Here is a 27,770-nt window from a genome sequence, read left to right as displayed (position 1 = left end):
AGACACGAACCTACGCCGGACCCTACGCTGTAGCCTGACTTGCACCTCTCGAAAAATTTAACTACACGGTGTACGCGGTGCCGTATGTCGCTCGGCCGTGGCTTGGTAGCGCTGCATTTCCCCCGACTCATTTCCTGATTCTCCTTTTTCATAAACAACATGAAATCAAGGAGAGGGTTAACTCTTTCTGCTCCAGATTTCCAACCTTAGTTACAAAACACAGGGGAGACACTTTGTTTCTCTCACTATGACTCTAGAGTCGCTACTCCTCCTAATCACCGTCACTCTCTCACTTTCTCCCTCGCTCTATCACCTACTCCACACACACACACACACACACACACACACACACACACACGCCGGCTAAGTATAAACTTAGCCACTTACGTAGGCTACGGCGAGAGCTCTGCGTGGAGCCTCCGCAGAACCATAAATCAAGCTTAACTGAGAAATTATTTATGTCTGATTATTGATTTTTACATTAACATGTTTATTACAACTTGGGTCTTATTTTTGTAGTATTCATCATCATTTTTATTGGCTATGGTAACATTGCACATACAGAAATAATTGCCAAGATCCGTAAATATTAAAACCACTGGTACCCAACCTGAGGGTTGGGCTCCTCTGCTGGATCACAGGATACATCTGAGAGGTTGTGAAATACTTGTAGAGGAGGGAATGAATGAATTTTTTTTATTATTATTGAAAAAATATTGTTTTTTCTTGTGAAATAAGCAAATTATTTTAGGTAATTGGGTATAAAATCTTTATTGGAACTGTTCACAAGGCACTACAAAACACAAATTGTTGGTCGGGTTAGCTCAGTTGGTAGAGCAGGCGCACATATATAGAGGTTTACTCCTCGACGTAGCGGCCGTGGGTTCGACTCCGACCTGCAGCCCTTTGCTGCACGTCATTCCCCCTCTGTCTCCCCTTTCATGTCTTCATCTGTCCTGTGGAATTAAATGCCTAAAATGCCCCAAAAAAATAATCTTACAGTTCACCTTTGTTTTCTTACTTCCGAGTACATTTTTTACAGGCGTTGCCATGTTCTCAGAACGTTATTGCTTGTAGTCGCCAAAACTCTCATTTCCTCTTTTTTTCTTTTTCTTTTTTAATTAGGTCAGCTGTCGGGCGCTCTGCTCGTCCCTTTCTCCCTCCATCGGTGGAGCTCGGAGCCCAGCTTGGCTCACTGCAGTCTGGCTCGCAGCGTCACTCAGCCCCGCTCGTCCTGCTCCAGCAGCACCAGCACCACTTCCAGCCCCAGCTCCGTTTCCCAGCCGGGAAACCGCCCGTTCACTCGCACCAACCCCGTCCCCGACCCTCCTCCGTCAGCCCCCGCTCCTCTTCGTCGGAGTGAATCGGTGGGGAGGAGACCCCTGCTTCGTCATCCCAACCCCCACATCCCTCAGCGGGACTCAGACTATGAGCTGGAGCCTGAGCGAGGTCGCAAGCGAGCGATAGACAACCAGTACATGTTGCTCTGACAGCGCTGAGTTAAAAAGACCTCCATCACCTCTGACAGACGGCCGTCACCTGTGAAGCGGACATGTTCATGCACACATCATACAGACACATTTAGTTACCCCCACCCAGCTTCACGTGCGGTGTGTGAGATTCTCAGAGAGTGCATGATGCTCAGGTGATTATAGCAGACTTAAGAACTTCAACTAACAAGTCTTTGTCTGATGACAAAACATACACACACACTCACTCACTATGTCTGTGCTGGCCGTGTGTTTACCAGCGTCAGACCCTCACAACCTCCACCCCGAGTGTCCACAGTGAATGTATTTTTGGGAGTTTTATAACAGTGTTGAGTATGATGATTATTCTCGTTTTATTGATGTTGAGGTTCTGTGTGAGAGAGGAATAGCCACATGTGTAGCTGTCCTCGAGCACGGGTAAAACACATTTTTTAAATGTTTCTGTTCTTTTGAAAAGAGGTTCGCTTGATTTAACTTGTTTTGACCCTTGATGGGAAGGCTCTGCCTGCAAAATTGGTTAAATCGAGTGCTGCTTTGAAATATTTAAAAGACATTTACTCTTCACACACAGAACTTTGTGTGGAGTAAACCTTTTTATAAAAACACACAAATGAGAAAGCACTCTTATTGTCTACACTCTCTATTAGATATTCCTCCTCTTGCGTATCATTATATATTTAAGTGCACAATGCTTTCAGTGCACTTTGGAAACAATGTGTATTTTTTTCTATACACAGATTCTTTTGTAGAAAAATAAAAATAAAGTAAAAAAGGGTAAAACGTGGTTAAATTCAGCTGGGAAGCTGTTACTAGAAAATGATCTGCTTCCACCACTCCAAATCTGGGTGTGTTTGTTTCGGTATATGTGAGATGAGTGAAAGTGTAGTCCATCAAGATGATTGTGTTGATCTCAGTCTGGTACAAAACTCACATACACACTGCTAGGTTTATCCAAAATCAGCATCAAGTATATTTGTAGTGTCACTCACACGTTACATTCTAGGCACCAAAGGCATTGTGTTCACAAATTCACATGGTCTCACAGAAATAAGTCCTGCCACAAAAATCTAAGAACATTTGATGATATTAATAAACCAGTTCAGCTTCTCTGTACAGGATTTTGACTTTCTCTTTGACCTGATGGCAACACCATGTGGCCAAAATGTATTTTGTGCCACAATACACTTTCCAAGTGTATACACAAATTATTGATGACACATTGATTAAACTATAGTAATGTCACTCCATTGGATTGATTTTTGTGGCATAAAAAGTATTCTGCGTCACCAAAATGCAGTGAAATGCTCAGGTTCTGAAACAAATGGTCCGATCAAGCTATGTGGGAATACACCCCGAGTCAGATATTTGACACAGCTGAAATGAGGAACAAAGCGCTGGAAACTTTAATCCAGGTTCATAATGTTTGATAATCTTACGTTAAACTCTTAAAAGTAGATGGTCATATGATGCAACTCCTGCGAGACAGAGTGACACTGAAGTCACACAAGTACCTCTGTAGATATTAACATTTATTTTCTAACTTCTCTAGGCAAATCGTGATTCTTGGAGTTAGCATCATGTCTCCAACTCTACACTCATAGCATTAAACATTTGTCTTTGTATTTTTTGTTACACGTTCAGCAGCCAATAGAAAAACCAAGGTGGATGAAAATAATATGGATATTTTATTTAAGTTGTCAAGAGCCAACATACTACATTTTCATTAGGAGGTTATATAAAGGAATACATCCAAAAATGAAGCCTTTACCTAAGCAAGCAATTTCTTTTTTTTTAATCTTGCGACCAGTTTGTTCGGGGTGTTTTAGTCTTCTCCACCTCCAGGCTGGGTTTTCTCAAAAACATCTAAAGAGCTGATTTGTAATCCAAAGTGTTACATCCCGTCTTGAGACTATCCTGTCGCCACAGTGGATTTGGTTCAGTTACGTTCTCGTCTCTCCTCACAGAATACACAGAATATCCCATAAACAGTGACTACCACAGTTGTCTACATAAACTCATTAGTTTTGATGCACACCAAAGATGACATTTTCTGTAATTTTGTTTCAGTAACTGAAGCTTCGCTTCCATTAACGACGGCATGCTTTTGGGAAATAGTGTGCTAGGACGTGTCTGTCTTCTAACCTTGCACTACAATAACTTTAGCAGTTGATTAAGGTTTAAAAGTAAACCTATGCTGATTGTATGGTTTAGACCCAATTTTGCTCTGTCTCTCTGCCCTCTTTCTCATTGTAATTTCCTGTTTTTTTTTGTTTTTTTTTATAAGAGAAAGCCATGAATGCATCTTGATTTCCTCACGAACATAACCAGAGTAAGTCAGCTGTGATTACTTCTCTTGTTAAGCAATAAGTCAGCTTTGTCTACCAAAGGAACGTTGGTTGTGTAATGGTTGTGTAGTACTCTTAAATGTATCATCATGTTCAAGACTGACATCTTCAAAAGTGTTTATAAGGGGAACAAAAACAAGGATGTTTTTGGCAAAAGTACGGTTGGTCTACCTGCCTTTCTGCGCCTGAGTCAAAACAAATCCCTCATCACTTCTCTGTTTTATTTTCTGCTAAAGAAAAAGCAACGGTAACCATAACTATTTTGACTATCAGGTCCCTCTCTTTGCTGATATTTTTTATTTTTTTAGGGAGAATGACTTTGCCTTTGCCAGAAAGCTGCTGTTGCTTTTCCCCTTTTCAAAAGCTCAGGGCATGATGTGGTGCAGAACGTGTGTAGTGCAATATCTGAGAGATACCCAGTGCTTCACACCTTTTTATGTATGACAGAAGCGACGGAGGCTTCTAGATGGATGAATTAAGTGAGTGAGAATTTAATGTTTGCACCTGCTCATAGACTTAAGAAGTATATTTGATAAATGCCAAAGTTCCCAGAAAGAAATGCTATATTTAAAACCAGGGCTACCACATACCACCCTACTGTTTTTTTTTTAATGGCTTTTAATTTTGTGCTATGGTTCAATCTAATTTGCTGCAAGAATCGAGTTAACACTTCTGGAAAATCCCTTTGTACGTCAGGTGTCCTCAACATCCGCTCCAGCAACACCATTAGTCTCCCCCGTACGTTTATTTTAAAATGTCCAGTTGATGAATGTAATGTGTCAATACTGTTCATTCTGTTTGTTAACTTAGCACTGTAAACATTCCAGTTTAACCCAACTTCCCCTCAACAGCTTTTTAAAATCTGTCATTGTGTTTGCATCCCTTTCAGTTATAAGCATCTAAATTATATTAAATATATATCAACTGTATATTTGACTTTTTGTAAAATAAACCTAACCAAAAAAAAAAAAAAACACATGATCAGGTATTTTTGTATGCACACTCTCTGAAGTCTCTGTGTCGCCTTGGTCTCCAAATAACTGCCGTACGAGCAAAGGTACAGATAAATGGTCCTGTTTCAACAGGCTGTTGTAGGCCAGCTGGTGATTGAATTACCTAAAAAGCAGAATCAAAATATGACCAAAACAAATGTAGCCTTTGCCATAAAGTGTTAAAATAAGATTAGAACATAACGTTAGTCCCAAATTGATTTACATCATTTGATTGTTTAAAGGTCCTATGACCTGCTGCTCTTTGGATGCTTTTATATAGGCCTTAGTGGTCCCCTAATACTGTATCTGAAGTCTCTTTACCGAAATTCAGCCTTGGTGCAGAATTACAGCCACTAGAGCCAGTCCCACAATGAGCTTTCCTTAGGATGTTTTGCCCAAATTCTCTGGGCGGGCAAAGCAGAGAAAGGGGAGGTAACCTTACTCCTGATGACCTCATAAGGAACAAGATTCCAGATCGGCCCATCTGAGCTTTCATTTTTTTCAAAGGCAGAGCAGGATACCCAGGGCTCAGTTTACGCCTATCGCCATTTCTAGCCACTAAGGGACCATAGGCAGGCTGGGGGAGGGGTGGGGGACTCATATTAATGTAAAAAAAAAAAACTCATAAAGTGAAATTTTCATGCCATGGGACCTTTAAAATAATAGTTCCAGATGTTGGGGCATACACATGAATTAACATATCTCGTTTGCCTAATCTGAATAAAAACTCAAAACTCCACGCTTTGGTCTTACACGCGGTTATGTGCCACCAGATTATTACTTCCTTTGTATTAACAGTGTAAACTTTATCATACTATATTTTGATACTAGGTATTAGCAAAAATGGTGCCCCGACAGTATTGGCACTATTATTAGAATTTTCGAAATGACCTTAAAGCACTGTTAAATAATACATCCATCACTCAGACAGGGTCAAAACATTTGATAGAAACCGCTGGTTGCCTGCAGTGTAGCAGTGACGAGACAACAGCTGTTGACTTGAACATAAAGATTTGTTCTTGACCTTGGAAACAGTAGCCTGGCAACAGTTGTAATTACAGCTGGGCAACTGTAGTTTTTAGCAAACAGTCAAACTAACTGAGTCAATTAAACTGAAGTTGAAACACTCATTCCTCTGAGTTCTATAGCATTTGTGAATGTCTTAAAGCTTTAGTGCGTAACTTTTTGACATGAATAAAACGTCTGTTACACTCAAGCCATTGCCAAATGAGTTGCTGCAAAGCTAATTAAAGCAACACTATGTAACTTTTAGCTGCAGCTGTAGTTCCAATGAGACAACCTGTAGGGGGGACACATTTAAAACATTTAGATTTGCCTAAAATCTTTGTCCTGTGTTTTATCATAATTATAATCAACTAACTAAAGGCAAAAATCACAAAATTATTCAATGATCGTGACGTTACAAGTAAAAAGTATTGGTATTGGTATCGGCGATACTAGCCCTGTATTTACTTGATATCGGATGATACCAAAATTCCCAGTATCGCCCACACCTAGTGCCGACAGTGTTGTTGTCATTACGTTGAATTCCTCATGGGGGCGACAGAAACTACACACTATGGACCTTCTTTCACAGCAGACATTTTGACTTGTCATAGCAGGAAAAGTACAGCTGAAATTGATAACCTTAACAATGGCTCAATTCCATCAAGTGTCCCAGTAAGCTATTTCAGTGAGTCAGCATGCACAATACCAGGGCCTCTCCTAAGTGGAATGCAGCCATCATTAATGGTTTTGAATACACCTGTGATTTTCCTACTACGACGTGAAAAAAAAAAAAGTCTATAGCTTTTATTAACGTGGACGTGTGTGTGCTTGCGTAATAACTGATTGTGTATGTCTTGTTGTGATCTGTGTATATGTAGCCTAATGTATTCTCATTTGTTGTCTAGTAAGAGCTCTTGAGACTTTCTTAGCAGGGCGGTGTACTTGGGATTGATTGAAAAACTATATGGTGCTGGTTCATGGTAATGGAAGAACAGATGATAAACCCAGAATGCAATGCAACCACAGTAAACCATTCAGTTTTTAAAACTTTTTTATTGTTTTTAAATTTTTTTTGCTCATTTTTTAAATTATTTATATTATCTACAAAGTAAAAGTTTTAACTTAAAAGTTACATAAGGGTCAGGTGAGAAGTGGGATCTGATCACCTCAGCCATTATAATTTCATAAATAACGTTTCTCCTGTCCTCTTGGCTGCCAAAACGTGTTTATTTCACAGAAGCTTTTTGTCATGTTTCTTTTTTTTTTTAGTTTGGTTAGAAACCTGTCATGTAGTCTGGAAACAAACGCAGCACATAGCAGCAGCAATAAACAGTAAGATTAATACTGTTGGAAGATACTTTTTTTTTTTTTTTTTCAGAACAAGGTGCAGACAGAATACAAGTTCCAGTTGAATTTTCTTCTTCACTCTCTCTGATTAGTTTCTCTCATTCTCGCTTTCACATCTTACTTGGCAAGCTGACTCAAGTTGCAATTTGGGACCCCTGAAAGTGTGTGTGGGTGTTTTGTTCATGTATGTTTCTGTGTGTGTGTGTTTGCGTGTGAACAGGGGCTGAATGAAGAGCAGTCTTGCCCATTAAAACTCTCTAGCTCGTTAAAACATGTCACTGCATCAACCGGTTAACATTCTCTTATTGCCTAGTCTGGGGAGGGAAGAGAAAAGCTGATGTGAAGCATGTCCAGTGAGGATGAGGAAAGAGAGGGCTCTCATTCTCTTCATCGCCTGGTTATGAAGGCTGTGGTTGAGAAGCGTGCCGCAGAGCGGGTCCCTCAGCTCGCTGGCGCCCTCTATCTACAGCTGCTGCTGATGATGAGCTTGCACTGCAGAGACGAGACAAAATGGGGGAAATGTAGAGTACATGGATTTAGAGATTGACCACAATTACACAGTACAGGGTTAGGTCTGGGTGATGTGGCCAAAAGATAACATTTGGGGACAATTCAGTATAAGGAAGAGGTTCTTATTTATTAATGGTGCGTCTTAAAGCAATTGTCAGACGCCGATGAGAATGTTAAAACGGGTTTTGCTTGCTGTAATCATTGCTCCTCATCATACTAGCTACTAAGAGATCCTTTCCTAATGGGCAAAACAGTCCTCGTTCTGTGCAATAGTTTATCTGAAGATAATACAAGGCTTCAGCAGTTTGAATTAGACAAATCAAGTGAGTATCTTGCAAAGCTACTGTCTTAAGAATAACACTTTTTTTCAACACAAAGAAATTTCACACTAAAAATACAAACTTTGGGCTATGGGAATGGACGGACTGTAAAAAGGAAAGTCCACCCACTGTATGGTCCTGTGCCATGGCTTTACTTCTCGTCAGCCCAAATTAGTATTTTTTTTCTCCAGTCTGTTCCTCTGCTAGATGTGATTGTTAGAGAGCCAGACAGCCATCTGGAGTCATGACAGACCCATCAAAATTTTGGCAGATCAGCACGGACTGCAACTTTTCTTGTTACAGGGACTGTCATGACTTAACAGCTGATGTAGGCAGTCAATCTATATTACATTTTGAGTATTTTTAAATGTGTGCACAATAAAGTAACTCAATTTTCACGGTGTGGATATTTTTTACTTTCTGCAAAAACAAACACTTGAATTTATCAAATTCAATATACAGCCTGATGAAGGGTTCATAATTTGGAAGCCTAAATGTGCACATACGCGAGTATAAACAGCTAGTTAGGTACAATGACACACTTATGTGATCTCCTTAGCGTAGAGGGAAATAAATTATTAAAATAAACATACCTTGTGGATGTGCCAGATAAGAAAAATGTGTGGTGGAGGAAACGGGAATGGGGTTAAGGGCAGTCTGGGGCATAGGTGGCTGACCCCCTGGAGGACCCTGGGTAGCCATCAGCATCATCGTGGGGTGGGTCTGCGCCGGGTGGTGAGACTGCACCATACCAGACTGCATATGGGCCTGTGTATGAGAGAAAGTGAGTGTGTGTGGTGTGTGTGTGTGTGAGACAGCAAGAGCAAAAGTGTGACAGAAAGTGAGAATGACAGTGAGAGAAACAGAAGGTCAAGAGACCAATCATTTAAAGCAGGGTTGGTAATGTTGAAAACCTAGCCAGATTTGAAAGCAGCATCACCTCAGGGCTCCGTCTAACCCCCCCCCCCTCGGGGCTCCGACCTACACACAGACGTGCACGAGCACCACTGCGTCGCTGCTTTACAGCGGAGAAAAGGACCGCAATTTTACATCATGTCTCATTCACCGGTAAGCAAACACCTAATATTATCATACCAAATGTTTAAAACAAACATGACTACTGTTAGCAATGCGGCGAATACACACATTGATCTCAGGCTCTTTCACGGGAGAGGTAGAGTACGCGCAGCTGGGCAAGGAGGCATTTCATTGGTTCTTTCCAAGTGGACCGCGAGGCAGTGATTGGTGGACATTTTTACAGGAATACAGCAGCTACAGATGACAGATTTTTTTTCACTCCTTTTTTCAGAAAACATGACTTATTTATTGCCATCATGGTGTAAAGACAATTTCAAACAATATACTGTATAAAAAATATATATATATTATATATTGGAAATAGTTACTAACCCTGCCTATATGCAATATGAGCAATTGATGCACAACATTCATGCTGTGTCTTACTGGCAGGAGCAGCATAAATGGATACTGTATGGTTATGACTAGGGGACAATTTCTGGGTGTGGAGAATGGAATAAAGCATAAAGTACAGCATCCTTCTAGCAAACACAAATGATGGATGAATCTATAGAATAATTTATTCAAACTCTGTCATGTAATTGTCATCTAAATACAGTAAAAGCAAGTTCGCAGGCATTCTGCTCATTTATAACCACAGAAAGAAAGTCACTGTGACAAAAGCTAAATCAATATTAAGTCTCATGTTTATGTATTAAGTATGCAGCTAGAGTCAGGAGGCAATTAGCCTTGGTTACCATGACACTCGAGGCAGGGAGATACAGCTGGCCCTGGCGCTCTCTGAATTTAAAAAAAAAAAAATTGTGATTTTAGAATAAGTTAAATGCTGGGGCGGCCTCTAGCTCACCCAGTAAGAGTGTGCGCCCCATGTAGGCTGAGTCCTTTGCAGCGGCCCGGGTTCGAGTCCGACCTGCGGCTCTTGACTGCAGATCATCCCCCATCTCTCTCCCACCTTTCATGTCTAGCCACTGTCAATATCAAATGAAAGGGAAAAGCCCCCCCCTCCAAAAAAAGTGAAATGCTAGAACTACAATTAATAGTTTCAGTCCGCCCAGCATTTTTGTGCAGCATCTCCAGCTAAAGATACAGCCTGTGAGCTTACATTTAGCTATAAAAGGGTCTCTGTACAGACACAAAGGCACTAAATTCCCAGACTCTGGGAAGCTACCCAGAATCTGACAAGCTGCATACAGTCAGTCTGTGCAGCTGTTTGTCAATTAGTTATACAGGGTGTTTTACATTTCTGTTTGTGTACATATTAAACAAAAGATACAATGTGTTAAGTAGTTAGAAGTCAGCCAAGCTAACCATGTCCTGACTCAAGCTCCATACTTTAGACACAGACACAGGGATCGATCAACTTTATCATCTAACTCTCTAAGCAAAGCAAATGCAAGCGTGTCTTCCATAATGGCGAACTATAAGACAGAAACGGGCCAAACCTTCATGTTTACCCAAGAAGTTAGCTTTTCAGCATTTGGGTTTTTCTATATGGAATTAAAAGGGTAATGTCGGTTTTTTTTTCTACCTGGACCCAATTTTCCCATGCATTGGTGTCTAAGTGACTAAAGTGGACCAAAAGCTTTGAAATTGGTCCAGTATTGAGCGACAACGCTGTAACCGGCAGCCACAAACCGGGCTGCAATGTAATCATAGATCAATGTATAGAGCCAGCATATTTTCAAATGTAAATGAGTGAATTAAGGGTTTATTTCAACCAAAACAGAGTGGTGATTGTTGGAACAGTGGAAAGACAAACCAAGATGGCTTTTGATAGTTTTATATGCGTTTGACGACTTTGAATTAAGTGCGTTTTACAATGATAAAATTACTGTTTATTTAAATGGAGCGTTTCATGTTAAACTAAATGGATCTTACTCTTTAACAAAAAGGTTCAGATCTGTAGGGATTCTTTCCATAATGATGTCGGACACTTAGAATAATAATCTGAGCATGTCAGTGTGGCAAAACAAGCACTTTTGTGGACGTAAACTGAAAACGCGCAATTGCCCAATAACGTTACATTGAAGCTTGTTTCGCCGCTGCAGTGGTCTTGCTTAATACTGGACCGATTTCAAAGATTGCTGTTCCCATCAGTCACTTAGACACAAAAAAAAACATGGTTACCCTTTAACATGGTTGGACTGTCTTATGTCCTGTAGTGGGCCGTGTCCCTCTTATAGCTAAAAATCACTTATATCCACAACTAGAGAAAGTGAGAAAAACATCCTAATCTTAACTGGGTCCGACTGCCAAAACAATATTCACTGCGCATTCTTAACACCCAAATATGACTCATTCATAAACTTTAACACCTGCTGGACCCTGATCCCACATTTCAAGCTGGTAGCAGGTTGTGACCTACCTGCTGCACGTGTGCCATGTGGTTGTGGTTGTAGCCGTGCTGCACCTGCTGTGGGTGGATATAGACCGTCTGCTGGGCAGAGGGGAACGATGCCTGGGGAGACTGAGGGTTGGGCCCCGGGGTCATGGAGGGGGGAGTGGGGGCCAAAGCAGAATACATCTGCTGCTGCGGTGCCTGGTTGGCCATGTGGAGGGCCTGGGCTGCTGCCGCCGCTAAGGCACACAGAAACACACTCACAGTAACACAGTACTACTACACACAATACTACTGTATAGTGCTCCATTTGAAAACTCACCTGCTGCTGCCTGTTGGTGCTGTTGGTGCTGCTGGTGCTGGACTGGGCTGGCAGCTGGGTGGTTCGGAGGACCTCCATGTTGTTGGGGACCACCCTGCTGGCCTTGGCCTGTAGGCGTGGCAGAGGGCTGGGGGTGCTGTGGGTGAGGGTGCAAGGTGGCGCTGGGGTGGGGGTACTGCTGAGGCATTGGCCCTTGAGACACTGTGAGACAGGAATCAGTGTAAGTAATGATGAAAAGTATTAAAACTGTTTAAACTCCTCACATCCGGTTTGCTTTTTAACTAGCTACTTCAGGCTGCCGCCGACAGTACACATGGCGTATCATTTTTTCGTGAAAATCTTGATACTGATTTGGGGACAATGATACGGCTCAATAGCTAGCTTGTCTTGTTATTGTCAACCGTACACAATGTTATTGACTTTGAATCTTGCTGGCATAGCGTCAGCTTTGTGGCTCTTAACGTTAGCTGAGTCAAAGGTTTCTATGAGCTAAGCGGACTAGAAATATCTCCCGTTGCCATGTCATATCTAAGGTCCGTTCTATTTATTGTAGCAATGAATATAATTTCCATAATGCATAAGAACCTTATAGGATGGGAATAACTGTTACAGGTATTATTCAAACTCTCAGGTGGAAACAGATTTATAAATTAATGGTCTTTAAAAAATCTTTGGCAAATGGTATAAGTGGGTTAATGCCCTTAATGGACTCCGGTAGAGGCAACCGTTTTAGCAGTTCTAGCCTCCCTGTTAATAATTCCTGATAATGGACACCTTGTCAGGCATTAACCCTTGCACACACACACACACACCACATTATCTGCACATTCTTGCTCATTGCATACGAACATACACAAGTGGTAATGCTGACGTACCATACATGGTGTGTGTCTGCTCTGGGTACTGTGTAGTTGAGGAAGAGACGAGGGTGGGTTGGCCGTGCGTGGGAGGTGCCATCATCCTGGCACTGCCCTGCATTACGGGACTGAACACATGCTGCGCCTGGAGGACACACAAGGACAGAAGACAAAGTAATTTAAACAAAGTTTTGTCCTCGACTGTGGCTGGGTATCTAATCTCAGAGGTACAGACTATAATGTAGCATCAAATAATAAAAAAAAAAAAACATCCAAAAACCAGTACCAGAAACTGGTATCAAACACTTTGTTTGATCAGATACTTACTGATTTAAAATTAAAACCTTTTATTAAAATTATTTTATTAAAGCAAAGTTTTTGGTGGCTGTTTGTGTTAGGTATTGTTTTGTCAATAACAATGTACATTTCTAACAAAACCAAGCACTACAAACACTTATAAATCAGTGCCTTGAGTAGACCGTGAGTGGGTTTTTCTGGTGATGTTTTGTGCTTTAAGTAACTGGAGTGGAATTGTTACCTAATTAAGTTGTTGTTTAGTTTTAATCTATTTCTCCCTTCCTCTTATCATCTCATCTCCTTTTTTTAAACTTAAATTATATGGTCAGTTTCATTAATGTTAACTGCAATAAAACAGGATGAATTTCCCATCCCTTATGTGGTCATTATGTTACCTTTATAACATCCTAAAGCCAATCTCCTAACCAATCTGCCCCCGTACTTGGTTCTATCACAGCCTGCTTGCAAACAGGCAACAACACTCCAGGTGTAAGAGGCAGGAGGCTGCACACAGCTCCACAAATCAGACGTGATGAACCACTGGCATCGTGCTGGCATCCTGTCAAGCTGCTGGACTGCAGGCATCTGTCAGACTAATGGCTGACTGGTGAACAGCTGGGAGGGATAAAGACTGCCAGCACTAACTGGTGGTACCAGAGTAACTGTATTTGTTACATGTGGTTCCTAACAGAGGAGCTTTCTGGGCCAAGCATTGCTGAATAAGCTGCCAAAAGTTGTATTGTTCTGATACAATCTTACCTGTGATTGGTAATGTGTCATCTGCTGGACCAGTGGCTGACTGGTGAACTGCTGTGGGCTGCAGGTAAAGTACTGGGCAGAGTAGGCAGGGCTCTGTGCTACAATAGGGGGTCCTGCTGCCGTCACTGGGTGCATCATGGTGGGCGTGCCTTGCGGGTGGTGCTGGTCTGACCTCTGCTGGGGCATGTTGGGTACTGGAGAATCACGTAAAGAGATTTCATGGGGAAGAAGTTTTGTCTAACACCCCTTAAATCTGAACTAACATAATAATGGAAAAATAAAAAATAATAAAACAAATTATGAGACAAATTATTTAACGAATTGGCATGAATATAAGACGATAACCCCCCTTTTAGTCAAACCATCTTTGGAAGAAAAAAAAAAAAAGGTTTCTGAAGACGAGTAACACTTAATCAGATGAGTCCTGATGGGAAAGTTTCCTGAGATACTAGTAGTCCAGTAGTAGTACGAGTTATTTCTGAAGCCTTTTCTCTTGTAAGTTTGTCTCTTGTAAGTTTACTTTAATTGATGCATGTGATAAATTCCACAATAATTAAATTTAGCTCATCCAAGTTAAGTGCGACTATTAACATAGGTAAACGTCGTGGTAGCTAGCTTAAAGAAACAAACCCAAAACACTTCATCATTCCAGTCTAAAGTTACTTATTGCAGCTTGGGCATTGCACTTGACAATGCATGCTTGTCAAGTCAAATTTTTGGACTTACTGTGTATGTTTGTATTGTGCATGTTCACATGTGCCTACACTGCAAATAAATTTCCCTTTGGGATAATACAATTAATTAATTAATCAACCAATCACACTTTTTGTCAGGCTCAAGAAAGGTGTTGGAATCATTATCAGGGCTCGACATTAAGGCTTGTCCGCGACAAGTGGATTTTTTTGTAGGGCAAGTGGAAGAGAAATTGACTTGCCCCATTGGACAAGTTAAAACTCAAACAAAATAAAATGCCATGTTAGTTCAAGTTATGTTCCATTCATTACGTCTATGTTACCGATTTGAAACGATACATTTTTCCCCCGCAATCCCGGGCAGCGGACCCAGCGGTAGTTGGTCAGCGGGCCGCTAACGTTAGACCCAGCCCGCTGTTCAGCTCATTCTCTGTAAGCAATGCAGCATGAAAGCACGGTGAACATGCCGGTGTTAGTTAGCTAACGTTAGCTTGCTAACTCCGCCTTAACGTTACCTTCTCGCCACATCGTTGACCTAAAACGAGAGACCCGGTGCTAATACGGCACCGGTGCCTTAACGACCGTTATCTACCGGACCGAATTGCAACGCAGATTTCGGTGCCACTGAAATGCCTGCGCTTCTCTCTGATGGTCCGAAAAAGGACGAGGGAACCTAAACATCGCCGCATGTCACGCTAGTTAACACTACACTTGGCAGCAGGTAACGTTAGCATACCGTTAACTAGCAGCTAGAGTAAACACGGTTAAAATACTGACAGCTAAACGGTGTAAAAGTGTAACTGTCTGTATTTCACTGGAGAGGAACGCATGACGTTGTTGCTGCTGTTGTCGGAAAAACACAGATGTGGCGTTCACTTGAAATTGGCCTCGCCATACTCGTGCTGCATTAAAAGTTGTTGTAAAATACCCGTTTCCAATTCAGTGGTCGTTTTTGCCGTTTTATAATGTTTTTTGTGCTCCTTTTTGAAACAAATAAATAACATGCGGATTAAATATCAGGTAATCAACTGTAAAGTAGCTACAGCTTTTAAAGGATCTCTAAATCAGCCTCTGCTGGGTAGAAATGAGTGAAATTGTATAAAAAAAAAAATAGTTAACACCAACAAGTGGCAAAATCCATTGTTATGTCTACAATATTATTTTAGATATAGTATAAGTTCAAGTTTAAGTCACCACTATGTCTGGTCAAAATATTGACTTAGTATCTCAGAATATAAACTAAGAATCTCAAAGTATTGAGAACATGTAAAATATTGCTTTAGAATCTCAATATATTGACTTAGTATCTCAATATATTGACTTATCCCAAAATATTGACTTAGTATCTCAATATACTGACTTAGTAACTCAGAATATTGACTAAGAATCTCAAACCAATGAGAACATTTAAAATATTGACTTACAATCTCAAATTGACTCAACATCTCAAAGTATCGACTTAATATCTCAATATATTGACTTAGTAACTTAGAATATTGACTAGGAATCTGAAAGTAATGACAAACCTTTAAAATACTAACTTAGAATCTCAATATAGTAACTTCTCCACACTGGCGTGCAACATATTACTTTGTATTATGGAGTCTGGAGATCCTTTTTTCTTTGTTGAATGGGAAATTTATTGTTGGGACACGTTTGTTTCTACTGTTTCAACTGAATTTTATTAATGCTGATAGTGTTTGGATGCTTTCAACGGTTTGCATTATTATATTATATGCATGCATTAGCAAAACAATTTTTTTTTATAAAATGATGACTCTTTACCCGGACAAGTGACTTTTGTGCATGGACAAGTGAAACGTAAATGTACTTGTCCGAAGGACAAAAAAAGTTAATGTCAAGCCCTGATTATTATAATATTCATACATTCAGGGACAAAAAAAAAAAAAAGAAAAAAAGTAATGAGAGAGAGAATGTGAAAGGGAAAATGAGAGTGCGAGGGGGAATGAGTGAGAGAGGGGGAAATGAAAGAGGAGAATGAAAGAAAGCAATGGTTATTCTCACCTTTACCTGGTCTGTAGGGTTTAGACTGGCTGACTGTCATATGAGGCATCTGAACCTGGTACATGGCTGGAGACTGGAGTGAGGAAGGGAACGAGGATGGCAGATGAAGAAAACAAGTTTAATCACCATCTTCTCAGGACTCTTCAGCATCATTTCTACAAAAATGAAAACCAGCCCTCGACTATAAACGGACACATTTTTGCTCATTTGTGTGGGACTACTCTTACTACCCATCTGTGCGGGGGGATGCCAACTACTCAGCTTTGAGCTTTAGTAGCTAATCCCTTACCCAATACATACAAAAGTTATATATTAAAAACACATATACGCATTGAGATTGTGGGAATTATCTCTTACCTGGGGCCACATGCATTTTCTATGCCTGTCTATCATTGGGCAGGAAAAGGTGTTTTACAACTATGACTATGACCCAAACACTGCATGTCATCTTCAATTTGTTAACTCTTTAACATACACCATGCATTTCTTTTAAAAACAGTGAAGAAAACAAAAGAGGCTGTAATTAGCTTACATACATTTGTTTGGTAAATAGATAAAGCCAAAAGAAATAAGATGAAGTTACAAGTCTATCTGTAATGACCGTTCAAAATGAATTGCAATAAGAAGTTGGCAAACCAACATCTGATGGCATTAATTCATCAAGCAAGTTAAACATCTCAGTACTGATTGGGCTTAAAAAAAAAAAAAATGGATTTAAAAAATTCACAAACCTTCCATATTATGCTTTTCTAATGGAGCGAGAGAGAGAAGAGGAGGAGGGGGAGAAAAGGAAAAAAGAACCACTCTTTAGTTGTTAACCAAGGTATTTTATCGTTTACACGTGTCTGATGTTGGATCACCAAGTTTTTCTTAAAGCAACACAGGAAGAAATTATAGACCACAAAAGGTAATAGCTTTCATCAAAAATATGCCAAAAACTTTTAATATGTGCTTTGAAAGTGCTTAAAAATATTCTTTTTAGTTCATATTGTGTACATATATTTCCTCCGTTATTTAAACATTTCTAAGCTTCTTATCCCAAGTAAAACATTTTCTTTTTGTAATTAAATAATTTTTTTAAACAAAATACAAAACATACAACTCGCAACATGAACAAATCCCCTCCTTCGGTCATCACCACCCACCCAGACAAAAATCAAGAAAAGATGACACAGTAACTACAATGTTCCAGACCATACCAAAACATTTTTCAAATAATTCAGCAACAATAATTCAGACAAATAACAGTGTCTGGAAGATGACAGAGGAAAGAAAACTGATGACAAAGGATGCGCATGTTCTGTATATCAAGGTGTACAAAAGGTACAAAAAATGTGCAGTGTGTAGCCTATTCAAAATAAAATGACTGAAATGAAAGCCAGAAAAGGAGAGGAAAATACCAAATGAAGACAAACATAAGCAGACATGTAGGGAGACCTCATGGTGATGGTTAAGGATTTGCATTTCATATTGATTCAATGTGATGCTTAGGGTGATATGCGCAAAAAAGAAACATACGAATCTATCTTCGTACTGCACATTTAAGCATACAGGCGTGTGTCTCACCTGCACTCCAGGGCTGACTGGTGTGAGGGGATACATCTGGGGGAAGCAGACTGTCTGGCTGTAGACAGTCTGGGGCTGCTGGACTACGATGGAGGGGCTGGGTTGGCCCTGAGGCCGGGGAGGCGTCGGGGTGTTGGCTGGTTTGGGCTGATGAAGCAGCATATAAAATAGAGACAAACATAGTCAGAGACATAGAAAATGAGTTTACCAATGATCTCAGTTTGTGGTAATTAAAATGTGTTGTCTTGCAGCGGGAGTGCATACTGACCTGTGTATTGAACCTTGGTTTGAACTCATTGGCATTTGGGTTCAGGGTTGATTTTCTTACTTGACTGTGGGATGAGAACAAAACAGTAAAGATGTTAACATTTAAAAGGATCAGTCTGGAATTATTATATTTTTCTTAAAATACTAACTTCCTAAAACAGCTGGCCAAACATTACTCAAAGAGGAGTAAAGGGTGCATTTGTTGTGGACACCTTTTGAGCAGCACATTATTACACATTTAATGATCTAGTGAGTATTTCCGGCAGCAGGACGTGTATGTGGGATTGAATAAACTAGTGCCCACATTCACGGTGAAAAAGGAACATGTCACCCAGTGCCAGTGTAGCACATTGATGCGTTTTAATTGTTTTTGGACCACAATGGAATAAAAAAAAAATATCAGGCTTAGACCACACATACAATACCTTTTAGGATTAAGCCTATGTTTTTTTGTCTTTTCATGAGATTTGCTGAGGATAGGAAAAATACAGAGTATGACCAGACTTATCCTTAAGGGGTGATAGAATGCAAAACCGATTTTACCTTGTCATAGTTGAATAACAACAGTTTGGTGGGTAAATAGGACATACATAGAAGCTCAAAATCCCATTGACACCCCTTTACTAAGAAAATCTCATATTTTGAAAATGCCGCTGAAAACGGGCGAATCTCAACAAAGCTGGAAGTTGACGTAAGCATACGGTCACGCCCCAACATTTACATAGACTACACAACTGACCTGAGATCAGGTAGTCTTCTGAATCTAGGTCGCGCAGATCTCTGCTATTCCATTACAAAATTCACTTCTGAAACGTTTTTATAGTTTTTTTTATACTCCATACCCGCGCAAAGTCACAGTTTTTTGGGTGAATGGACTACCAAACACCGCTGCCTGACAGAGCTCCAGGGCCTGCAGTTCCCCTCTTCCTGCTAAATGGCCGGTGTGTGTGAGTGAGAGCGCGGTCAACAAGCTTGTTACGCCAGCAATCTCTTACCACAGGTTCCAGTTAATCTTATAACGTGTGTAATTATAATGTGTTGAGTTATTTAAACAAACGATCGGTGAAATAAACGCCTCTTGTCCGCGAGTCTCATTGATAGAGCCTGCGGCTGGATGTAGCTCTATCAATGAGAGCTAGCTAGCATCCTCTTAGAATTCCTCTGAAATTCACAAAAAATTATAAAATTGAAATCGGACACCATGTTAGCTTTATAAGACTTTGGGGTAAAGGTTATACAAGTGGCGTGACGAAATTCAAACTGTGAATACACTCTAATTACGCCGAAAATTAAGCTAACTAGCCACAATCTGTACACATAGGATTGAAGGGATAGTCGCAGCTAACGAAAGCCCTAGCTAGTGTTCACAAAAATTCATTAAATTGAAATCTGACACCATTGTTAGCTTTGAAAGACCTTGGGGTAGCTGTGATATAAGTGCCGTGACGAAATTCAAACTGTAAATATATTATAGTTATGCCGGCAGCCGGCCGTTGAGCCCCGGTAGTGCTAATCCACAAAGGGTGACTTTGCCCGGGGTATGGAGCCCAGCAGACTGCCGCTTTCTCGTCAGACTGTGTGGAGCTCCTAAAGTCTGACAAGTCTTACCAAATTTGCAATTAGCCCTCAATTTTTGTAAAACAGCCCATATTTGAGCTTTACATAGTTGATTTCTTTGCAGTGAACATTGCAGTGTCTGGAATATGAGATTCTGTCGCGTCTCTAATGTGTGTGTATGGGGATTCGCTCAACCAATCAGTGCGCGTCTCTAATGTGTGTGTATGGGGATTCACTGAACCAATCAGCGCGCAGCTCATCGAAATATTCATGAGCATACCATATTTGAAAGAAAAGCTCTTGTTACAAATAGGGCCAAAACACAGGGATGCATAAGGGCCAATAAAATATCAACCAGGCGATTTTCAGCCCAACCAATGTTACATACCCCATTAGGAGACCATAAGGAACAGTGTGAAATACCCTATATAATCAGTCTATCAGCCCTTTAAAATATATGCTCAATCTCCCCTATCAACCATAACGCCTCTTCCACTCACTCTTGTACTGCCTCCCTTTTCTCCTCCTTCTCTTCATGCTTGGGTGCACTGAATGAGGACGTGGCTGTCGTCTGAACTCCCTGTGATGTCACATCCAGCCCCGGCCTCTTCTGGTCAGGGGCTGAGGGAGATGGGGACAGTGCAGCGGGGCTGCCAGGCTTACTGGTGTTTGTGGTGGTGGTGGGTGGAGCAGGGGCACCACCGGGGGTGCCTGCCGCATTCACTACAACACCGTCTTCAGTGCCTTCCCGCCCCACTGTGGAGGCTTTGTCCAGGGCAAGGTCTTTTGCCTTGTCTGCTGGATCTCTGGGAGGCTTGGTCATCATCTGGTCAAAGGCAGAGTCTGGGTTGGAACTAGACTGCAACTGGAAAAGGGAAAATGAAAAGAAGAGTTAGAGGAGGCACATACAACCTCTGGTGCAGCCTCAAAAACACAATGTTAGTTATGTCAGATTTTCAGCAGATCTATACCGTACAAATTAAAGAGATACTTACCCTAAAATCGACACTAAATTTCTTTAAATTATCTATTTGTTTTCTGTGGTCTGGTGGAATAGAAGGGGGTCCTGTAAGGTGACAGAGAGATACACGATTGAGGGTTTTAGTGATTACCAAACGAATTCAGCGAATACTGATGCCCAGTGTATTCTTTACCTTTACAGACTGGTCTGGTGATACTAGGTGAGCTATCCAAGGGCTTGATGTTTTCCTTGTTTGCCGTAGGGGATGTCTGTCTTGTTTCCTGGACACGACACTCTTTTGCTATAACAGAAAAATAATCTGTTGACTCCCAGTAAAAAAGCAAAGCAAGGATTTGTATGAAGTGCTTCTGATAGTGACCGAACCTACACTAAAACATTAAATCCAAATACACAGAAATCAGGTATTTTATATCATATTTATCATTTCTCATTCCCTTAATCTCCGTGAAAGTGGGGGTTAACTTTAACCCTACCATCTCCTGAAGAAGAGGCGACCATGTTGGGGGCGGGGCTAGCAGCAGCAGGAGAGGAAGCGGATGTTGCTGTAGCAACAGTTTCCACAGGAGCGGTTCCTGTCTGGGGTGCTGGGACGGAGGAGGAGCCAGAAGAGGCTCCACCCATACTATTCTGTCGGGGGGAGCGAGGTCTGTGAGCTGAGGAGGGGAGTAGTAATTAGATTTTGGTCATATAATGTAACATTATGTAAGGGTTAATGCCCGACGAGGTGTCCATTGTCAAGTATTAATGGACGACGGCAAGGCATGAACCGTCTGAAGCGCAGCCTGCAGTCCATTAATACCTGACAATGGACACCTCGAAAGGCATTAACCCGCTTATACAATGGTCACTTGAGATATGACTTGCCACCATTAGAAACGGGAGATATTTATAGTCCACTCAGCTCGTAGAACCCTTCAGCTTAGCTACGAGCCAGAAAGCTAACGCTATGCTAGCAAGATTCAAACTCAATAACACTTTGTACAGTTGGCAATCAGTAAAAATAATTTGACAGTATGTTGAACAACAAGACAAGCTAGCTATCCAGCCATGTCATTGTCCCCAAAACAGCATAAAGATTTTCAGGAACAATGTTAGGCTACTGTCGGTCGAAGCCAAAGAGGAGACATGATTGCTGATAAAAAGTAAGTAAACCCTTACTTATTGTGTTAGATTTTCCATAACGCTGATGTCAATGCCAGCAACATTAAGCCTAACCTAAACGGTTATTGCTCATATAATTTTTCAAACAGATTATCGTATTTTTTTCCATGTAGGCTAGGCTAGCCATGGGCGCTATGGTTACTCACAGCTGATGTAGCCAGCGCATTTATTTATTAATTTCGAATGGAAAACAGTCAGTTTCACAGGAACTCCTTTAGGAGGTGTCCTACAACACTTTTTTTATGGACACCCTGCAGCCAGCCAATCAGAATTGAGTATTCACCCAGACTATGGTATAATGTAAATGAACCCAATCAACTTCACTTACTGGCCAACATTAGAGGATAAGTTGTGAATGATATGTTTGCACTCATCATACTATAAAAGAGGGGGGGGATTTTTTTTGTTTTGTGCTTATATACAGTAATACAAAAAGTTAGAAAATGTTGCGGAAATATTTTCATCAAAACGTTCAGTGGTGCTCGTCTTAACTATAATTTATTATCTCCTTTGCAGATATGTACCATTGTGTGGTACCTTAATGAAGTAGAAATGTTAATACAGCTTGAATTATCAAAATAAAAACACACCGAGTAAAGAAATTAAAAAGGAAAGAAAGAACTATTCTACCTCCACTAACCACCGAGGACCATGTCCCTCCAGAGGAGCTGCTCCTGGTTGGTGGAGTCACTGGGACCTCTCCAGGGGCATTGTGGGAAATTAAATCCACCCCTGGAGGAACGCCAGTGGTCCGGCAGGGTGGCACTCTGTGAGCACGAGGCGTCCGCTGGGATTTCGGAGACATCCTGGGTGGGCCTGTAGATGAAGAAAGACCCATGAAGACAGATAGAACTCCATAAACAGACAGTGGATGAGGTAAGCACACTGACCAGCCTGTGTCCTACAATCCTGCTGTGAAAGTTTCTCTTTGAAACTCATCTGTGTCTTACAAAAGCTTAAAAAAAACAACTACACTTTAATCTAGGGTTTAAATAGCACATCACACAGTGATGTTATTTGGTGACATGCATGTTAGTGGAGAAACTGCAGATGATCCCACAAAGTGATCAATCTACACGCCACACTCTTCAAACCACAACCAAGTGAAGTGAGAGATGAGAAATGGGGAAACGGAGGAAAGAAGGTAAGGTGGAAACCTGTGTTTAAAGAATTCACTGTTTAGCAGTTTGTTCAGTTACACCAACTGTGTGTATCTTAGAGGTGACAGCCCAGTGCAAAACTGATCTTTGACTTAACATCAGTTCAATATTTTGCCATTTTACTGTAAAGACATTTGAAAAGTATAAACAAGATCCATAAGTACTTGGACAGCGGTACTTTTTAGCTAAGTACTCCAGCTCATTGGATTCAACACAAAACAAGGACTAAGAGGTTAAAGGGCTCCGAGGTGTTTGAAGGTAAACATAGTAGGACTGGTAACTCTTGTTAAACAATGACCCGCCCAATTTTAGGACAATGAAAAAGAGCATCACTATGGAAGATACTGGTGAGTGTACAACCGAAACACACCTGCTTATGTTTAATAAATTCCTAAATTAGACATGATTAAAGAGTAACTTGGTACTCCCTGTTTTGATGTCCTCGCCTTGCTGCCATAATGTGAGGTTGTCATTACAGGTACAACAGATCACACTTGTTAAGTCTAATCAGAGGTGCAACAGAGTTTAAATGTTTTAAGCAGAAAAGGTCAAATGGCAGAATGGCAAACTAGGAAGCCATGTTTCCTACGCAGACCATCCAATATGTATGTAAATACCATCAAATTAAAGCTCAAAGCTAGTATTTTAACCTCATGTTCATTGATATAATTTCAAATCCAATGCGCTGGAGTGCAGAGCCAACACAACAGAAGATGTCACTGTTAAGCACTGTATGTGAGCAGCAACTTATTCTGTTGTTTCAAGTTATGTACCATTTAAAAAAGGCCAATTTAAACTGCGGTGTGTATCTTTACCATGCTTCATTCATATATTCGCACAGTTTTGTATTTAAAAAAACAAACAAAAAAAAAACACATTGACTGCTCCATCAGAAAACATTTCAAAAACTGGTGCCTTGGTGTTTAACTCTTGCTGACAGAAAGCACAGCACACATTGTGGTGCACCCACATGACAAGGTGAAACTGCCTGGCGCACTGAAAAAGGATCATCTTAAGGGCTTACCAAATCCTCACAATTTCAATTTGTATGGATATTGCAAATCTGACCCCAAATCAGTCTGAAGAAGCAACTTCACCTATTTGTGTTGATCCACACTAGACCTGGGCAAATTTATTTTTGTAAGTAGTTTCCTTATTTAACTTTTAAGACACTTCTAGCGTCTTTCAAATCTAATTATTATGGAAAATCATTTCCATACTAAGCTAAATCCATCCACCTTCAACTCATGCCTTTGCCCAGGTCTACTCCACACTGATGTGGGTACCTTCTGAAGACATGCGTTTGGGTAGAGTGGAGGCTGGCGATGTGGGCCCATGGTGGGAAAAGGAGGATGAGGAGGAGGGATAGGAGGGGTGGGATGAATGAGAGAGAGGCCTGGAAGGTCGAGAGGGGGGTCTGGCGGGCCTGGTGGGCGTGGTTGCCCGAGGAGGCAGGGAGGAGGGGCCAGACTGGTAACGAGAGGGGGGGCGGGAGGAAGGAGACGGACAGGGTGAGGGCCAATGGGATGAACCTAAAAGAAGGAGGGACAAATGATCAAGGATGACAAACGGCAGATAACAACCAGTTAGGGTGGGGAAAACAAAGGTATAGCAGGAATATAAAGAAGTGGGAGATTAATAAATATGAGTAAGAATGGCAAGACAGAAATAAAATTATTCAATTGACATAAGTAAAGAATGATAAATAAATGAATTAACAGCATCAAATATGAACATCCCAGAGACTCTAAACCCAAAGTCACCACTGGCTTTACATCCGTTACACAGAAGGGGATAACAGATGGAGAAAAAAATAAATCTGTACCTCTGTACGTATTATGGACTGTATATAGGTGTAGCACGTAACACCATAGTTGTGTGTGTGTGATGTATTAAACATACCGCCATTAACCACCCTCTGATCAGCCCCGGAGCTAGGACTGTAGTCGTGAGGTCCTGGTCGAGGAGTTGTGGGTCCAGCTGAGCTCTGAGCCAGACGAGGTGAATTCTGACGTCCCAGTCCCCAGGACATCGCCTCCCTGTTCCTCTGACCTGGAGGAATGTACTTGTTTTCTCTACACACACACACACACACACACACACACACACACACACACACACACACACACACACACACACACACACACACACACACACACACACACACACACACACACACACACACACACACACACACACACACACACACACACACACACACACACACACACACACACACACTTCAGTTAAGTATATCCAAGACGTTATAGTCAGGATAATAAAAGGGGAGACATTAATTCTACACTGTATTACGTTTGTATACTCGAATATGCTTCTCAAGCCGCAGGCCCAGGTTGTCTGTCTGCAAGCATTATGTAAACATAGTATATGTACTTGTACTCACATCCTTGCACTTCAATGGCAAGAGTTTAAAGACCTTCAGATCTAATATGTGATGTAGGACATGCTAGTATATAAAAAAAAATAAAAAAAATACAGTATACTGTAGTATAGGCCATGCTAGTACATAGATCCTTCCCTTTGTAAAGCCTTTGTAAAATATCAGGCACTGAAAATAAATTACATTTTCAATTCAATTTATTTATTGTATCAAATCATAACATCCTAAGAGTTATCTCGAGACACTTTACAGATAGAGTAGGTCTAGACCACACTCTATAATTTATAAAGTCCCAACAATTCTAGTAGAAATGAAGTATGTATACAAATGTGCACAATGTGTCTCTTTGCAGACATTTCTTAATGCACAGTACCTGTGGGATAAACACTCCCATATGATATTTATAGTCAGTTTTACACATAAGCCTATTGCGATTGGTTACAAAAAAAAGGGTGAAAGGAATATTTTATTGATGAATTTATAACAATAAAACATGAATGATCTGTTTAAATAGACCTACAGGAGATGTAGTTTGCAAACAGGCCAGGCAAACTCCATAACTTTACAGCAGGGGTCGGCAAACTTAGGCACGCATGACACCATGGGCACGCGGTACCTTAACCAATGGTACGCTGGCAATATGTGTGCAAGAGAGTAATTAATGTGTTGAAATCATGGTTGAAATGCTGAAAAATCGCTCATCCGCATGCCAAATTACAACTTTCAGAGTTGTGAGACTTGTTATTTACGGTAGTTTGATTGACTTGGATCCACACCATAGACTGTATAAAAACTATCTGCATGCAGCAAAAACCCACCATACTCTGCCTCTGCTCTGATTAGCTAGTAGGCTACTAGCAGGCCGCGCTAGCTAAGAACGCTAAAGTTAATGTTCGGGCTTTCCAGCCCTCATGGACAGAAGAGTGTGGTTTTGTGTTTCAGAAGGACCGTGCTGTGTGCACTTTGTCTTGAAAATGTTGTTTGCCGAACATCGAGTGTCAAACGCCATTTTGAGACCAAACATGAGAAAACTTTCAAGCATGCGGCAGCCTCTTTGACTTGAACAGCTGATCAGCTGGCTTGAGTCCAGGTGAGACTTCGTTCGAGACAATCGCTGCCTCGTCTCTCCATGTTTCAGGCCCTGGCACTAGCTAGCTGTGAGGGACGGTGACTCGCTTCAGTTAGGAGGGCAATATGCGTTTTACTTGTTTCGTGTTGTTGGCGACATCTGTTGTTGTGGGTGTATTAACATAAAAAAAGTCTAAACACAAAATATAAGACGACACCACTTTTTCAGATTTATTTCCAGGAGAAAAAAAAACGTCTTATATTTGGACCAATACGGTATTTGCCCTAAATTTGTATGCATGTCCTGGTCTCACCTGCTAAGTGTGTGAGTCTCCCTTTCCCCTCGCACCACAGCAGTATATTTCTCCTCCTCAGAGCGTTCATCGTTCTCCAGGGCCACACGGGCCTTGTATGTGGCACTGGCCTCAATCTCCTCTGCCAGCTGGGCAGCGCGCGCCTCCCTCTTGAGGAACTCTTCTGAGTTATCCCGCTCCAGGGGAACCCTGGAAAACAAGCTCAGGTCAGACAAGGGCAGCAGAGGGATGGAGTGACTAGGGAAGGCCTGATATCAAGTTATAACTTTTGTCATGCATGTCAGACTAAAAGAAAATTAAAAGCATAGGTATAAACCAGAGATAATAAAAAGATTTGCAGAAAACATTCTTTAATTTTAAATATATACATTACATATAGTGTTATAGGAGTATGACATCCTTGTATGATGAAACTGCAACAAAAGTGTACATATCAGTGTTTCCCACACATAGACTAATTTGTGGCAGTGCGCCATATAATCAACACCGGCCGCCACATATTGCATTTAGTTATTTATTAATTTTTTTTACGATATTTAAAAACACGCAGCGTATTCGTTCAGCAGCATTTCCTTTCCATGCTCTCTCCATCTCTTGGTCTCTCTCACATAGGCCACACACACACACACACACACACACACACACACACACACACACACACACACACACACACACACACACACACACACACACACACACACACACACACACACACACACACACACACACACACACACACACACACACACACACACCTCAAGAGCTTCTGCCACAAGCTCTCACAGCAAAGGTTTATATGGAGGCACACCCACTTAAGAGAGCTCAGTGCGTGTGTGTGTGTGTGTGTGTGTGTGTGTGTGTGTGTGTGTGTGTGTGTGTGTGTGTGTGTGTGTGTGTGTGTGTGTGTGTGTGTGTGTGTGTGCGCGCGCAGAAGAAAGATATGAGACAGAGGAA

General features: G+C 41.1%; 2 protein-coding genes across 10 annotated transcripts in view; one reads left to right on the top strand and one right to left on the bottom strand.

The window, feature by feature from the left end:
• Positions 1-1,591, top strand: part of sh2b3 (SH2B adaptor protein 3) — a 55,462-nt gene extending 53,871 nt beyond the window's left edge. The window contains exon 9 of the mRNA XM_028579152.1: positions 1,126-1,591. Coding sequence (XP_028434953.1) covers positions 1,126-1,490 — 365 coding nt within the window. The 3' untranslated portion in view covers positions 1,491-1,591. The remainder of the gene's footprint in view (positions 1-1,125) is intronic.
• Positions 1,592-7,504: 5,913 nt separating this feature from the next.
• Positions 7,505-27,770, bottom strand: part of atxn2 (ataxin 2) — a 32,087-nt gene continuing 11,821 nt past the window's right edge. For 3 of the 9 annotated variants that reach the window (XM_028577394.1, XM_028577397.1, XM_028577401.1), the window contains 18 exons: positions 26,817-27,005; positions 24,936-25,108; positions 24,320-24,565; positions 22,504-22,689; positions 21,186-21,365; positions 20,885-20,992; positions 20,726-20,796; positions 20,231-20,595; positions 18,175-18,238; positions 17,907-18,053; positions 17,072-17,089; positions 16,341-16,413; positions 13,624-13,817; positions 12,586-12,712; positions 11,711-11,911; positions 11,416-11,627; positions 8,606-8,780; positions 7,505-7,674 (listed from right to left, as the gene is read on the bottom strand). In XM_028577394.1, the coding sequence (XP_028433195.1) occupies positions 7,646-7,674; positions 8,606-8,780; positions 11,416-11,627; positions 11,711-11,911; positions 12,586-12,712; positions 13,624-13,817; positions 16,341-16,413; positions 17,072-17,089; positions 17,907-18,053; positions 18,175-18,238; positions 20,231-20,595; positions 20,726-20,796; positions 20,885-20,992; positions 21,186-21,365; positions 22,504-22,689; positions 24,320-24,565; positions 24,936-25,108; positions 26,817-27,005 (2,758 nt within the window). In that variant the 3' untranslated portion in view covers positions 7,505-7,645. The remainder of the gene's footprint in view (positions 7,675-8,605; positions 8,781-11,415; positions 11,628-11,710; positions 11,912-12,585; positions 12,713-13,623; positions 13,818-16,340; positions 16,414-17,071; positions 17,090-17,906; positions 18,054-18,174; positions 18,239-20,230; positions 20,596-20,725; positions 20,797-20,884; positions 20,993-21,185; positions 21,366-22,503; positions 22,690-24,319; positions 24,566-24,935; positions 25,109-26,816; positions 27,006-27,770) is intronic. The other 6 variants (XM_028577403.1, XM_028577396.1, XM_028577398.1 and 3 more) reach the window with 4 other exon arrangements.

Source organism: Perca flavescens, chromosome 5, assembly GCF_004354835.1.
Source record: "Perca flavescens isolate YP-PL-M2 chromosome 5, PFLA_1.0, whole genome shotgun sequence".
In the NCBI taxonomy this organism is placed as follows: Eukaryota; Metazoa; Chordata; class Actinopteri; order Perciformes; family Percidae; genus Perca; species Perca flavescens.
The sequence above is the reverse complement of the archived record's forward strand: the minus strand, read 5'-3'. Positions and strand labels throughout refer to the sequence as shown.